The sequence below is a fragment of the Pseudorasbora parva genome, chromosome 16, assembly GCF_024679245.1.
Source record: "Pseudorasbora parva isolate DD20220531a chromosome 16, ASM2467924v1, whole genome shotgun sequence".
NCBI classification, from domain to species: domain Eukaryota; kingdom Metazoa; phylum Chordata; class Actinopteri; order Cypriniformes; family Gobionidae; genus Pseudorasbora; species Pseudorasbora parva.
This window is the reverse complement of record NC_090187.1, coordinates 36,776,839-36,792,082: the sequence shown is the minus strand read 5'-3', so window position 1 is coordinate 36,792,082 and position 15,244 is coordinate 36,776,839. Positions and strand designations below refer to the sequence as shown.

Genomic DNA, 15,244 nt, shown 5'->3' with positions numbered 1-15,244 from the left:
CTAACTCTATCCCATGCAGTCTTTCCTCCCTCTATCCCGAAGTGATGTTCCCCTCCCCTCACAAGCAGTTATGTGTCATGGAACCATTGGGAGAGAAAAACAAGTCAAAGTCCAGCTGCTATGCTGTTATGTGCATTAATGTCTCACAGATTGATGTGACTGTGGTGCACATGTGAATGTGACAGGAAGGAGAGACAGAGATTGATAGTATGTGTGAGAAAACAAAGAGGGAGGGATGGAGAAATTGCAGACAATATGCTATAGAGTGAATATAATTGTATATTTGTATAACAACTACCTTTATAGACAGAAACTCTGTGATGAGGGGGAGGAAGACCATCTCCTCACTGTCCCACACTTGCTTGCCATTGATTTCAATCCGACCCCGCAGCTTCCACCGCTGGCGACCGTACTTCATAAAGATCTGTGGATGTTTTTAAAAGACAGCTTCATTCATTCTGATTAACAATCAGCAAACAATTCAAATCATTTCTTAATCTGTATATTATTATTATAATTATTACATTTTAAGCAATTTGTAATGTAAACAAGACAATAATACTGATACCCATTGGCAAATGTTTTTTTTCTCTATTAAGCAAACATCATCTTCAAACTTTTAAATAACTTTAAACTCATTATTTATTCATTCACATGGAGGAGGAAGAAAAGCTTGACTTTTGTGTTTTTGTTCAGTAAAGGCAATGAACAGAGTGAGAATAACAGATGGGCAGAATAAAAAAACAAGTCTCTACCACCCACTCTTTCATCCATTTCTAGATCTTCTCAAGTCAATTTCTTGTTCTTTTTCACACCACCTCCCTTGCTGTCACATCTCTGAGGGCTCTTGCCGAGCAGACTGTGCTGACTCACTGCATTGATTGGTCTGTCATTCACTCTGACGCTCTTGCATGTTAAACAGGTGAAGGTGAGGCAGACACATTAACATTCGTCCTTCTTTAATTATCCTCCTCCTCCCTAAATCTGTTCATCATCACACAGAGCAGATGCCGAGCTCTGTCTCTGTCTGCCTCTCGTAGGCAGTCATTTAGCAGACGCTTTTATCCAAAGCTTGCTTAAGGGCACAATGGTAGTTATAGCTCATTGATTGCCTAGTGCTGTGTTCAAACCAGCCAGATCTTCAAATCACCACTATCTGTCATATCTGCCACTGACAAAAGTACAAAGCAAATCACTGATGACATCAAGGCAGATTTATGAGGACATGATGAATGTAAAGATTGAAGTCAACAATCTGTTTTACTTAAGTAATGGTGGGACTTTATTTTACCCATCAGGAACAGGATGGATCAAGAAAAGTAGGAATTTGAGAAGAATGGAGTGAGACCTGAAAGCAGTAAGATTTTGCGCTGACTATAAATGAAAGAAGTTAAATTATTAGCTCACCTCATACTGATCTCCAGCACAAAGTCTTGCAAAACCCGCCAAGCCTGGAACAAAGGCACACATTGTTATTTAAATACAGCAAGCACACAGTTGGAACAGAAATTAATTCAGATGTGAGATATGAGAAGTATGGTTATAACAGTTGGAAACTACTAGGTGATTAAAATCACTCTGGAGTTGACTATTACCGTTATACAGAGACTGACTTACCCTTCATTTTAACATGGAATTCCCCCAGCTGGTTCTCTAGCTCATTCTCTAGCATGCACATATTCTGTAGGGACAGAGACAGTGGGTAAATACACAGAGGAAAATAGACAAAGGTGGCATGAACAAGGGAAATAAAAATGCAATGTGTTAAAACAACAATGTGGCACCCTACAGTTTAAAGAGTTTATTGTGGAATAATGCCTACTTGTTACACTTGACATTTAAAAACAATAGTAGACCATATACAGTATGAACTGCGCAGTATTTAGTAAGTAGTAATAGCCAGAGAAAGAGGAGAATCATTGGGAATACTTTCCTACAGTTGAATGCTTGTCTTCCAGCAACCATTAGGGTAATGAAAAGCACTTGACTGGGAAAGGCTGTCCACTCTTAATCAGATTGCCTCCCTGCATTATTTCCATGAGCATATCAAATGAGTCTAGTTCTGCCCTGTATCCATCTATCTGGATGCAAAAAACCTGTGGCTTAAACCATAATCAGTAAAGTGTAAGTCTCAACTTCCCGACAATGTCATAAAATTAATCACATTTTTCAGGGACACACTTTTACCGGAACCTGTACATGAGGACATAATTTGCATATTAATCTCTTGATGTTTATTTTACCACTGTAAATTATTCAGTTTATTGCTTACCCGCAACTCCAGTCCCTCACACCCAAAGTGAATCAAATTTGTATGTGGAGTCAGCGTAAGTCAGCTTACTATCACTAAACCGAAGCGGATTTGGCAAAAGTGAATTTCAGTTCCAACATGGATTCAGTTCACTAGTACATAGCTAAAGTGAATTTCAGTTCCAAAGTGGATTCAGTTCACTAGTACATAGCTAAAGTTAAATCCAGTTCCAAAGTGGATTCAGTTCACTAAAACTTAGCTAAAGTTAAATCCAGTTCCAAAGTGGATTTAGTTCATTAAATCTAATCTGAAGTGAATTTCAGTTGAAAACTGGATTCAGTTCACTATGACAGACATAGGGTCCATAATTCCATACTCATCTACCCACACTCTTACCTCTGTGTATTCTTTGAAGCTCTTGTTAGCTTCAGAAAGACTCTCTCTGGCCTCCCTGCTGCCTGGAGAGGCATTGTAAGCCTTCACCATTTTATCGGCTCCGTCTCTTAGTCTCCGCTGCATGCAGTAGGCCTCATAAAGCTCGTCAATCTGCAGTAACACACACACATTGTGTTTATTCTAATCAATCAATTAAATATATTATGAGCAATATTGAAGTGGGCGTTCAGAACAAATGTCTTCAATAGCATTTCCTGCTGAAAAATCCATATTGAGCTGTGTCCTGAAACATGATAGCGGGTTTCTAGATAGTCATTAGCCAAAAAATCAATTCTTACTATATTATATACTTTTGCTTATCGAAATGTAGAAATGTAAACATCTGGAAAACAATACTGAGTAAGAATTGTTTGCTGCTTCTACCAGCAACAATCTAGCACGCCAAAGCATATTTCAAATGGTCAGGCTAAATTTTGGAACATGGTGGCTGGTCAACCAAATAATAACCAGCTTAGACCAGCTAGAAACTAACTTCCCTGATCCAAAAAAAAAGCTGCTACCTAAACTGGATTTTTCAATTTTTCAACTTCAGTATTTTTATGACTTAATGAGGTAGCCACAGCTTAAGTCTACATCCAGATGGTGACAATGAACCGATTTCACTGCATATGCACACACATGCACAAACCACAACATCATCTTGTTAAAGCTTTTCTTGCCCAAGTACTTCCTGCTGGGCCTCATTGTCTCTAATATAAGTAATTTAGATTTTATTGATCTATCCACAACACCTTGAGCAGGTCTGCAAATTGTGGAAGTCAGTAATAGAGACAGGAAACTATTAAATCTTCTCATTATGTCAAGCAAAATTTAGGCAGTTGTTCAAAGTAAGATACATTATCATTACAAACAGTCATTTAGTCATTATTCACAGCATGAGTCCTGTAATTCAGAGATTAAAAAAAGAATGAGCTTTTTATTGTAAACCAGTATGAATGAATGAGAAACATGCAAACAGTAAGAAAGCTCTATTCACTGGAAGAATGTTTACCAGGAGAGGAGTACAGGAGGATCATGACATTAAAACTTTAAAAAGCAATACCCAACTGAGGACAATCACAGAAATGCCAGTGTTTAAGCTGTGCCATGAAAGGCAGGAATAAACAGGTTAAATTTCCACCATAGTTAAAAGAAACAGAAAGGCTATAAAATAAGGAATGTTATGTACATTTGTGTGTTGGCATGCTTTACACCTTGAGTAAAGGAACGTCCTTAAAAGGGAAAAAAAGCTCAAAGTAAATACATTTCTTTCTTGTAGATATATGGATTGGGTTATGAATTAGAGTTAGTCTGTAGTAAGGCTCAACTGTTGAACAGTAGTTTCCCTTTAGATTGCTAGGCAAATGTGTGCATGTGGTAAGGCCAAGCTGATGAACCAAATCGGCAGAAATGCATAAGCAGCTGTATCCAGAAGGAGCGGGGGAGCCTCATACTGGGAGCACGCACATATACACACAGTGAGATAAACGCACAAGTCAAGAAACTCAAACACACACAATTCCCTAAGACTGAAGGCAAGAACACGGGTGAAACAGTCTGCGGCCCTTAAAAGGTTTCCTGCAATAACCGAAAGGAGGACGAAGGAAAGACATAAAGTGGGAGAAGGAAAATTTTCCTCTCAGTGTGTCCATCTGGAGATGGTTAGGAACCGTCCAGTGAGCGCGCTCCAGCATACTGGCACGGAGTCAGTGGGACAGTCATAAGTTTCCCAGAGTTATGACAGCGCTTCTCTCGCTAATGCACACTGCTATACAAAACTGATAACAACGTGCCTTATTATTCACATTTGTCACAGACCATAGCCAATAAACGACTGCCACCATCCCTACAAAGCATCTGAAAAGTTCATTGGGACTGTCGTTAACAAAGCCACTTAATATTACATTCTGTTGGTATTTTCTCATTTCACCCCTCCTCCATTAATATAGAGGCCCAGCATATCTGAACCCAGCCAAAGCATGGAGACTTCCTACAGCGCCCTCTGCTCATAAAACGCACACTAATCACACATGAATTGGGGCCGGGGAGGAAGAGGACGATAGAGGAAGGACTCTTCCTGTAGTGCAGCTGGCTTGGGTTAGTTTAGGCTGTTAGTTCAGACTCCAACAGGTCCAGTGGAGGGTTTAATCGCTCCCCAAACAAGCCAAGAATGCGCACAGCCCCTAAAGCTGTCCTATGCCTGTGACCCGTGTCCCCTGTGTGTGAGCATCCATGTACGTGTACCGGGGGGGAAATCTGTCTAAGAATGTGTCCTCAGTGAGGGGGAGGATTAGGCTTTATTGTATATCCTGTAGGTGACCATCTATCAGGATAATAAGTCACTGTTTAGACACAGATACACATGCATGAATGCATGTGCACAGTCATACAGAGGCTGTTATCAGGGCCACTGGGCATGCAAGAGTAGTCACTAGCACAGAGGCATTTGAACAAGAACAGACCTGCTGAGCTGTAACACACACACACAATTCTTTTTGACAAGAGTGTCACATCCTTTTTGTTGCTCACAGAAATAATTACACTTCTGTTCCACAAAAGTATGACGAAATTAAAAACACACACTACCTATCAAATTACAGTAAAAACAGTAATAGTGTGAAATATTATTTAAATTTCAGTTAACTAGTTTCTGTTGTAATATATTTGAATATTTGATTTCTGTGATGGCAAAGCTGAATTTTCACCAGCCATTACTACAGACTTCAAGGGTTAGTTCACCCAAAAATAGAATTGATGTCATTAATGACTCACCCTAATGTTGTACCACACCCGTAAGACCTCTGTTCATCTTCAGACACAGTTTAAAATATTTTATATTGAGTCCGACAGCGTATAAGTGTATGCACACTGTATCAATGTAGTATAAAATCAGTATCAATGTAGTCCACATGTGAAATCAGTTGGTTAATTAGAATCTCTTGAAGCATCGAAAATACATTCTGGTCCAAAAATAGCAAAAACGACGACTTTATTCAGCATTGTCTTCTCTTCTGCATTTGTTTTTAAACCTCAAATAAAGATTCAAACGGTCATGAATCAACGTATTGATTCATGATTCGGATCGCCAGTGTCACATGATTACAGCAGTTTGGCAGTTTGACACGCGATCCAAATCATGAATCAATCCGCTGATTTATGACCGTTTTAATCTTTATTTGAGGTTTGAAAACAAACGCGGAAGAGAAGACAATGCTGAATTATTTTTATTATTTTTGGACCAAAATGTATTTTTGATGCATGGTTTTATTCCCTTTCTGGACATGGACAGTATAGTGTGCATAGACTTATATACGCTGCCGGACTAAATATAAAATATCTTAAACTGTGTCTGAAGATGAACGGAGGTCTTACGGGTGTGGAACGACATTAGGGTGAGTCATTAATGGCATAAATTTCATTTTTGGGTGAACTAACCCTTTCAGTGTCACATGATCTTTCAGAAACCAGTTAATATAAATTTTTACAATATTTAACAGTATTACTGTATAAATGCAGTCTCGGTGAGAATAAGAGACTACTTTCAAAAACATTAAAACAAAAACCTAAATGATGATTTCACATTTAAAGTATTATTATAATGACTCAAAAAATCTCCTTTGGCATATCTACATCTTGAGTGCAGAAACAGATTTTTCCAATAAAGCCTGCTTTCAATTATTTCATGAATAGTAGTGGTTTTTTTTTTTTAATACCACTTGAATATTCATAAAGTTTGCATAGCTACTCTTTACAAATTATTTGCATTTCAGTTAAACGGCAGGCTTACCTTACTGAGATGAAACTCCAGCCGTCTCATAAATCTCTCGATCACTTTCACTTGCTGAGAAAACAGAGAATAGGATTTAAAATGTTCAAAATATTATTAACAGGCATCAGCAAGCCAATAACATGAAACAAGAGTTGATAATGGTACTAGGCTAATTTGGGTGCAATCTCTTTCCCCAAACTAAAGTCAAATGAAAATAACGAAGCGTCCACTCACCTTGTCAAGTTCATACAAAAACCCCTACAACAGAGAGATTACAAATCAGACATATTAAAATAAAAAAGACAAACAAGTGTTCAGATTTAAATTGCTTGGTACCATGACACAATTTGAAAGTGCCGAATTGGCTTCACGTTTGAAAATAAACGGGTAAATTTACTTTATTTTATGTTTAGACTTACCAAGCGAGAGTTCCTCTTAGACTCCTTCATTTGTCTGTTTAGACTGTCCAGCTCCATCTGATGGACCTGCAGGTAGGATCTGTAAAATTATGAGGCAGTATTTAAGTATGCAAGCTGAATCATGGTTCATAATATGATTCTGAGTGTGAGCAAACTGATAGCACACTGCATTATGTGTTTAAATGTGCAGTAAGCAATTTCTGAAAAACGCGGTTAAAAGTGAATCAGACCAAGTGCCACAACACACTTGTAGCCAATCAGCAGTAGGGGGTGTGTCGACTCATGATGGGGACGAGAGAGAGAGAGAGAGAGAGAGAGAGAGAGAGAGAGAGAGAGAGAGAGAGAGAGAGAGAGAGAGAGAGAGAGAGAGAGAGAGAGAAGAGAGAGAGAGAAAAAGAGAGAGAGAGAGAGAAAAGAGAGAGAGAGAGAGAGAGAGAGAGAGAGAGAGGAGAAGAGAGAGAGAGAGAGAGAGAGAGAGGAGAGAGAGAGAGAGAGAGGAGGAGAGAGAGAGAGAGAAGTTGAAAAAAGACTATAGAAAGAGAGATGGCTGAGAGACATTTCAAAACAGAAAAGTTCAGAGGAATATCACTGGAAAAAGAAACATTACGATAATGCAAGAGCTTTAGGACCCGTGTTAATATTAGAAAAGCTTGAAACCATCTTTGCTTTATTTTAATAAAGCATTATTTTGCTTCGCTTCGGCTATGATAGTGTGTTTATGCATTGTAGGGGCAGATGTGTTTGTTTGGGTTGATTTCAAATATCAAAAGTGTTTCTCAGAAATGCATGCACGTTTAGAGTGCATGTGTGTGTGTGTGTGTGGTGTGTGTGTGTGTGTGTGTGTGTACATACTGCAGTCCTCTCTTTAGGGCCTCATACACCTCGTCCAGCCTCTCAGGCTGGGGCACCTTTGGGGGAGGTGATTTAGTAGAGAGTGTGAACATCCTGCTTGCTCTGGAGGGAGTCTTCCTCACACACGCAGGTGTACTGAACACAGAAAGGTTCCTAGGACACATACGAGGTACATAAAGCTTTAGTATACATTTATAATTTTTAAGGTATTTTTTTTTTTATAGTTAAACACTTTGCCTAATTCTAGTCAAGCAAAACAGTAATGGTTCTCTTTTTTTTTTTTAAATCATTCATCTTTTTGCTCCTGTATTTCATGTATTTTTTAAAGATTTCTTAAAACATATTAATATAAAACAATATATTAATTTAAAATAATCTATTATTAATAACTGGAATGTAACTGGAAGTACATGTAAGATTTAGTGACAACGCAGGAAAAAGGTCAAATAAGGCGAATGACATTTCCATCAACCAGCCTGAAATAATTAAGCATTAGGGCCACCTGTTTGTCCGACCAATGGCAGAGGTGGTGTTTGAATGTAGAAAAGTATTATGGTCAACCAGGGAAACAAACAATCTCTTATCTAAATCAATAGTGCTTTAGAACAACACTCGTGCTGATCGATTCAAGCTGCAATTGCTCTTCCAAGATGACAGACAGCTCAATAAAAAGGAGAGAAAGACTGATGTGTCTTGATACAATTTTCTCCAGTCAAGCTGTATGAGGATACAGCAACAATAGCCGAACCAAAAGAAGTCACAGTAATAGAAAGAGTGAATGATGGGGAAAAGTGACATTTATTCATTATAATGCTTTACATTTTTAATGCTCCATTTAACTCTGAACTCATATTTATTGTCTTTCTTTTCTATCATTTATCTTTCTGTTCATTCTGTCTGGATCTCTTGTTCAGTGTTCCTCCATGTTGTCCTCATAGTGGTGGTCTTTAAAGTTTTATGCGTTCTCTGTCTCTGCTCTGTTTCAATTGCTGGGGTTTGAAGAGTGCTGTACATGCTTTTGAATTAAACTACATCAACCAGAAGAGTCACCGCTCAAGAGCCACTCTGCTCCTCTGAAAAATTAACATGTTGCCAAATGCTTACCTCTACAACATGGCACACAACATACACTTGAACAAAAACATTGCTTATTTTATTAAACAGATAAAGAAAGAGAGAAAAAACTCAAACACAGATAGAAGTGTGGAGTGCATAAAATAAACTGACTACAAGATTGACACCGGCTTCTCACAAAAATCTGCCCCTGTTTTGTTGGAGTGAGCCAATAACAAATGTCCATGCTTTCCTGCAGCCATTAGGAAACGTATGCTGGTTCCACCGGACATCCTGTCAGCTGTGACTTCCTTTAAAGATTCTGAATGCAATAATTTGTGTTTTGGGTATCTAGGTTATGAGAAAATTCTAATACTATTGAATATTATTCAATATTTGTATAAAAAAAAAACAAAAAAAAAATAATAATAATAATAATAATGCAAAATAATAATTTGTTTTGAGAAATCTCATTATAAATGTTTAAAAAAACTATTATGTATAAACAAAACTGTATTTATATAAAATATGGACATGTTATATACCAAAAACAAATGTTTACCAGCAATATTTTAATGCAACATTTAAATATATTTATAACTGTATATAATAAAAATACTCAAATTTTGTGAGCGATGAAGCAAACAAATTGCTGAATCATCAAACTTATTATACCTAATGCTGTTTTTGCTATTGAAGTATGAATCATAGACACTATTAAACATATCTATTATAATGCTCTCATACTCGACAGACGCAAGACAAGAATGGATTGCTAAAACAGTCTATTGATGGCCTTTAGGAAATTTAATGGTGCAATAAAAAGTGCATTAAAATCACTTGCTGAATTGCTGAATGTTAGGGCTATAGACATTAAAATCATCAATATAACATGAATATTTGATATATCACCCACCCCTAATGCATGCTTGAGAACAGTGATTCTGTTTATTGTTTTTAAAAATGCATTATTTGTGTGTGAATGTGCAATATGTTCATGTGTACGTTAACACTGACCTGTAGGACTTGTCGTAGGAGTTGACTCCAGCGAAGGACTGGCTCCTAGTGATGGATCTGGCGATGACCCTCCGCGAGGGGCGCACAGAAAGGGACATGGTGGATACAGCTTTGGAGGGACTCCCTGCAGAGAAACAGAAATATAGGTCAAAAGCTTAATGGGTGCGGCTGCGGACGCATAACGAAACTAGTCATCACTGAATACAACAGGACATCCTTTCTAAAGTCTTTTCTAGAGGTGCTTTCTTTGAAGCTACATTTAAATGCAATTGTTTAACATAAAGGTAATAAAATCTCATCATAGGCCTTTGGCATAGTGTCCCTCAGGCCCAGAATGAACCAGTGCTTAATTTATTTAGGATATTGCAGTTCTCTAAGGACTTTCTGACCGCTCAAGATAAAAGCAATTCAGATTAAAACTGACTGTATTTCCAGGAAACTCTGTCAATGTTTACATTTTGAGTCTTGAGGAAAATACTTGACTGATTTGAGTTTCGTAACTCAAGTTTCTTGTGTACCTTCCTTTCTGCATCTCAAACAATGTGTAGAACTCAATGATAAAGACAAGTAGCTAGCGCTTTGCAGCTAAAATGAAGACAAGCAACTGATTCCAACCAAAACAAGCTGTGTTTCTCATGAAAATCCAAAAGGAGACATTTTTTCCAATCCATGTTTGTCCTTCAAAAGAAAAATGCGGCATTAAAGGGGTGATGAATTGAGGAATCAACTTTCCCTTAAACTTTCGATATATAAAAGGTCATGGTAATATAAGAATATCCTCTAAGCTTCAGAGCTGAAAACTTCCTTGTTAGTCAAAGAAAAATATTTTTATAGACACCAGGCCCAGCAAACGTTCTTGTGCTTAATTTTTACGTCATAGCGCTACGAACCACGCCTCTGCAAGCTGCAAGTTCCAGCTCACAGACATGTTCACTTCGGTTCACTGCGGAATCGTTTGCAAACAAATCTCCGGTCGATGCTGGATTCGGATCCGACAGGAATGGTGCAACACACTTATGTGAGTAAAATGTGTTTTTATATGTAATAGTATTGCATTGTTATAGATTGTTTTGCTTATGTGTATGTGTCTAACAGAACATACATTTAGCACACTGGACTCAGACACGTATGGGCCAGGTGATCGCAAAGCCCGGCAGGCCGATGAATCTCATAATATTCCGTTATTGATCAGTGCAGTTGTCTCTCTCGACTTGACATTTGAAGGGTGGCTGTGTGTATGTGTGTGTGTGTGTGTGTGTGTGTGTGTGTGTGTGTGTGTGTGTGTGTGTGTGTGTGTGTGTGTGTGTGTGTGTGTGTGTGTGTGTGTGTGTGTGTGTGTGTGTGTGTGTGTGTGCACGCGTGGTTTGCCTGTATATCGACTGATTGTGCAGGCTATGTGTAATATAAAAATAATAGTTCAATCATTTGCGGGTAGATGAGAAATAAAACATTGTGTTTGTTTGATAAAGACGTTTACGAGCCCTGTGATCAAGAAAATCATTCCGGTTGCCGCTTTCACAACAATCTCTCCTCTCCCTCATGTAAACTGACAGGGGAGCTTAAGCTCATTAAATATGCAAATATTCTCCAATCCTAGCTGTGGGTGTTTACTGCCAAGTCTCCAGTGTGACACGCCCATCAAAACCCAGTGTTCAGGAGAGAGCCTCAAAACCAGTGTAGAAAACATGTTTTTGAATGTAAAAACCACATGAACGTCTTTTTTTTATTTAGTTCATGACACCTTTAATAAAAAGAGATGTTCAGTTTCTTTTAAAATTAACATGAAAAGCCATTCTCAATCAGATGAGATAAATTATAACAAGTATTTCTAAATGAAAGAGACATTGAACAAGAACAATGACAACAAAGGTTGGGATGATTTTATCCATCAGGAATTGAGTGGATCATAAAAAGGAGCACAGCTAGATAGGTGTTGCAAAGACAATGTTTGAAGAAATTACATTTTAAAGAAAGATTACAAAGCAATGTCTTAATTGAAGGATTTTCTTATTTGAAATTAATGTTGACCAAAGAATAGTTCAATAAGACCAGAAACAATTATCAAGAGACTACATAGGGTCCATTTTTATTTCAAATTGGATTTAAAGGTGCGGGGTGTAATATTTATGAGGATTTATTGACAGAAATGCAATAAAATATACATTGCTATTTTGGCGTTGTATAAAGACCTTACATAATGACCCGTTATGTTTTTATTACCTTAGACTGAGCAATTTCTATCTACATACACTGCTGGTGCCCTTAGTAAATAATGACAGAATTCTCATTTTTTGGGTGGACTATTCCTTAAAAGTTTAAAATAGACCATTCTGACTAATGCTAATCATAAATCCATGGGCAGAAAAAAGGGCAAGAAATGTATTTCCTCAAAACTAAACAGATTACATCATTACACTTTATTTTAAGGTGATGTAATAACATGTTACTACATGTACTTACTATTTTATTAAAAGTAAATTATTCATAATTACAAGTAACTAACTCTAAAACCAAACCCTAACTCTATAGTAAGTACATGTATTTGAATAATATTATTACTTATTTCTGTAAGTGCAATGTTACTAAATCACCCTAAAATAAAGTGGAACCAATTAAATCTCTATTTTGCCAATATGCATACTACATTAATTTACGTGAATCATTTCAATGAGTAATTTGCATAATCACTCTAAACTGATAATAGCTATGCATGTTTTAGCTATAACACCAAAACCTGACAGAGTCACGCTGGAAAACTAATGGAGAAACTAATCATGCTCTTCAGCATAGACAAAAAGTTTCTAGATTAGCCATTCATGGAGTTTCTTGTATATAATCAGCTAAGTCTCATATCATTGACCCTGTCATGGCCTATCAGACATCACCGCCCTAAAACACTCTGTGGACAAAACATGGGAGGACAGTGCAGTCAAGATTACACTTAACACCACACCAATCACTGAGGATTTTAGCCAGGACAGGAACCATGTGGACCCACTCAGCCCACAGTTGGGACAATGAGCAAGAACCGTTACTGGAAAAATACAAAAGTACACAAACAGAAAGACACTTAGACCAAAGATACACCTGGGTAAATTAACAAAGCTAGACCGCTACCGCTAGTGCAAACAAAAACGTTTAAAAGTCTAAAGTTATTAGCCTAATGAAAAGTTAGTAGCATGTTATGTGAACACAGAACAGAACTTGTGCTGTTCACCAAATGTATTCAGCACAAAACAACAGTGTTATGTAACTGCAACAGCATCCCCATGGCTCTGTGAGGGCTAGTTTAAAAAAAAATTAAGATTTAATCTTTCCAGAGAAAAGCAAGAGGAAAGAAACAGGCATTGAAGTCACATTAGAGAAAGTCTGAGGTGTGAGCCAGCATATCTGAGCCCATGAAATCATCATTTAAGCTATTACGTCAACACAAGTGCGTTTTAGTCACCATAATGACCCTGACTGGGACAGTCAGCACACGAGTTTTAGTCAACAAAGATGTGCAGTGCCTTGGATACAGCAATGCATCACTGCATTGAGGAAGGAAGCTAGAGTTTATTTTAAACCCAAAGAACCTCTACAAGCAAACAACCCAAGCCTAACTTCTGCACTTTATGAAGATCTTCAGCTTGACCTGCCTCACTCTGCACTAATGAGGACCCTAAAGCCCACCTGTGACTCTCTGGACTGACTAAAGTATTTCAGCTATGATCAATTCATTCAGAGGCCACCAGAGTTTCTGAAGGGAGAATTATTTGCACTGTGCCCAGCAAGAGAGCGTCACGGCTGGGGTACAGAAACATGTTCTGCCCTCCAGCCTAAAACCTCCACAGAGAGGAAAACTCCAGATCATCTTACTGGGAAAAAGCATCAAGGGCTGGCTTCGGAGAGCTCTGATGGCTTTGTTCATTGGGAAAAATGAATATAACAGTGGGCTTTACACACCATAGTTTCAATACGATATTTGTCTTCTCTGAATTACAATGTTAAATGCTTTATGAAGTAAATTATTAACTCAATTAACAAGCCAGCTATAACAAATGTGTTTTCTGAGCAAAGTAAGGATGTAAATATTTCAAAGGTATTTCAGATCTGAATTATTCAAGGTTTCTTTGTTTGTCTGGTGATCAGTGAAGAGCGTAAACATGGTGAGGTCTGTTGAAGCTGATGGGAAATAAAGACCTTCGTGCTTCCAAGCATGGAGGAGGGGAAATGGTTCAACACTGAGGGAAGTGGAATTTTTTCATTTCCCACAGGATATTCAACCCGTCTGATAGAGAGAGGAAAGAAAAATAACATCTGCAGCTTACTATTAGTTGCGATAACCCCTATATTTCTCTATTTATTCCATATTTCTATACTTCTCTTGTGGACATAACATAATTCATTCACATCAGGGGTTCGAACGGCACATAAAAAACGAACTGGAGAAGATTTCCACATCAAAGAAGGCGGAGGCAGGTTGTTTCGAACTCTTGAAACAAACTCCAAAAGAACTTTGTTTCGGCCTGATTTTGCTCGAAAGAACTTTGCCAGTGGGGATGTGCGAGACTAGTCGACTTGTCGATTAAAGGAAGTGTATGTAAGATTGCGGCTAAAACTGGTACTGCAGGTATATCTCTCTCCCCCTCCCCCCTGACTCGAGGTTGCCAGATCCGCTGCAGGATCCAGCAGGAGCGTTTTTAGCTGCAGCTGTTGTAACTAAAGCAGAGCTGGCAACCCGGATGCAGAAACACTACTGACTTCGTGATTGGTCGATAGGTGGAGGGTGGAGCAAAACATTAACATCAGTTGAGGGCTGCAACATGTCTTAATGTCTAGTGACATATCATTTCTTACATACAGTTCCTTTAAGCAACATGGCTGCTGTTAGTCGACTTGTTTTGCATATTTAATGTTTTATATTTTTAGAAAAAAGCCTATGTTTAAAGGCCCACTGAAGTGCCTTGAAACGCGCCGCATTATTCAATGTGTTGACGTAATTTCCCCTTCAGCTGTTAGCAGCTCCTCCCCTTTTTTGAAACAGCCAATAGCGTTTCTTTAATATACAGTTTGACTAGAGCGCAAGAGCGGACCTTTCTCTGTTTGGTAAAGCCAGCAGTTTCCTCTAACACTGTTTACCATCATAATCTCCTCCATATCGCTTTGAAATACAGCATTCTGTGAAGAATTCAAATGGGTCGATATGTTTTGTTGTCTGCGCCGACTCGCGCATATGATCCGCTCTGCGCTCTCGTGTCTGTTGTCTAAATTTAGACCTGAGCCGTTGGTGTGTGTGCGCGGCTGCGGTGCGTGAAACTAACGTGAAAACAGACTTAATTCCCCTCAAATTAAAGCATATGTAAACTGAATGGTTTCCTATAACATATATAGTGTGCTATGTGCCTTTCACCATGTAGAAATTAGTAAATGTGTGTTAACAACTGACCGATTTCAGCAGCAGCTTCA

General features: G+C 38.2%; 1 protein-coding gene across 4 annotated transcripts in view; it reads right to left on the bottom strand.

Annotated features, from left to right (window-relative positions):
• The window catches only part of ripor1 (RHO family interacting cell polarization regulator 1), a 75,217-nt gene that overhangs the window by 17,263 nt on the left and 42,710 nt on the right, over positions 1 to 15,244 (bottom strand). For all 4 annotated transcript variants that reach the window (XM_067418874.1, XM_067418873.1, XM_067418872.1 and 1 more), the window contains exons 2-10: positions 9,797 to 9,920; positions 7,727 to 7,879; positions 6,875 to 6,953; positions 6,690 to 6,713; positions 6,474 to 6,527; positions 2,648 to 2,797; positions 1,618 to 1,681; positions 1,408 to 1,451; positions 299 to 424 (exon numbers count right to left, since the gene is read on the bottom strand). In XM_067418874.1, the coding sequence (XP_067274975.1) occupies positions 299 to 424; positions 1,408 to 1,451; positions 1,618 to 1,681; positions 2,648 to 2,797; positions 6,474 to 6,527; positions 6,690 to 6,713; positions 6,875 to 6,953; positions 7,727 to 7,879; positions 9,797 to 9,894 (792 nt within the window). In that variant the 5' untranslated portion in view covers positions 9,895 to 9,920. The remainder of the gene's footprint in view (positions 1 to 298; positions 425 to 1,407; positions 1,452 to 1,617; positions 1,682 to 2,647; positions 2,798 to 6,473; positions 6,528 to 6,689; positions 6,714 to 6,874; positions 6,954 to 7,726; positions 7,880 to 9,796; positions 9,921 to 15,244) is intronic.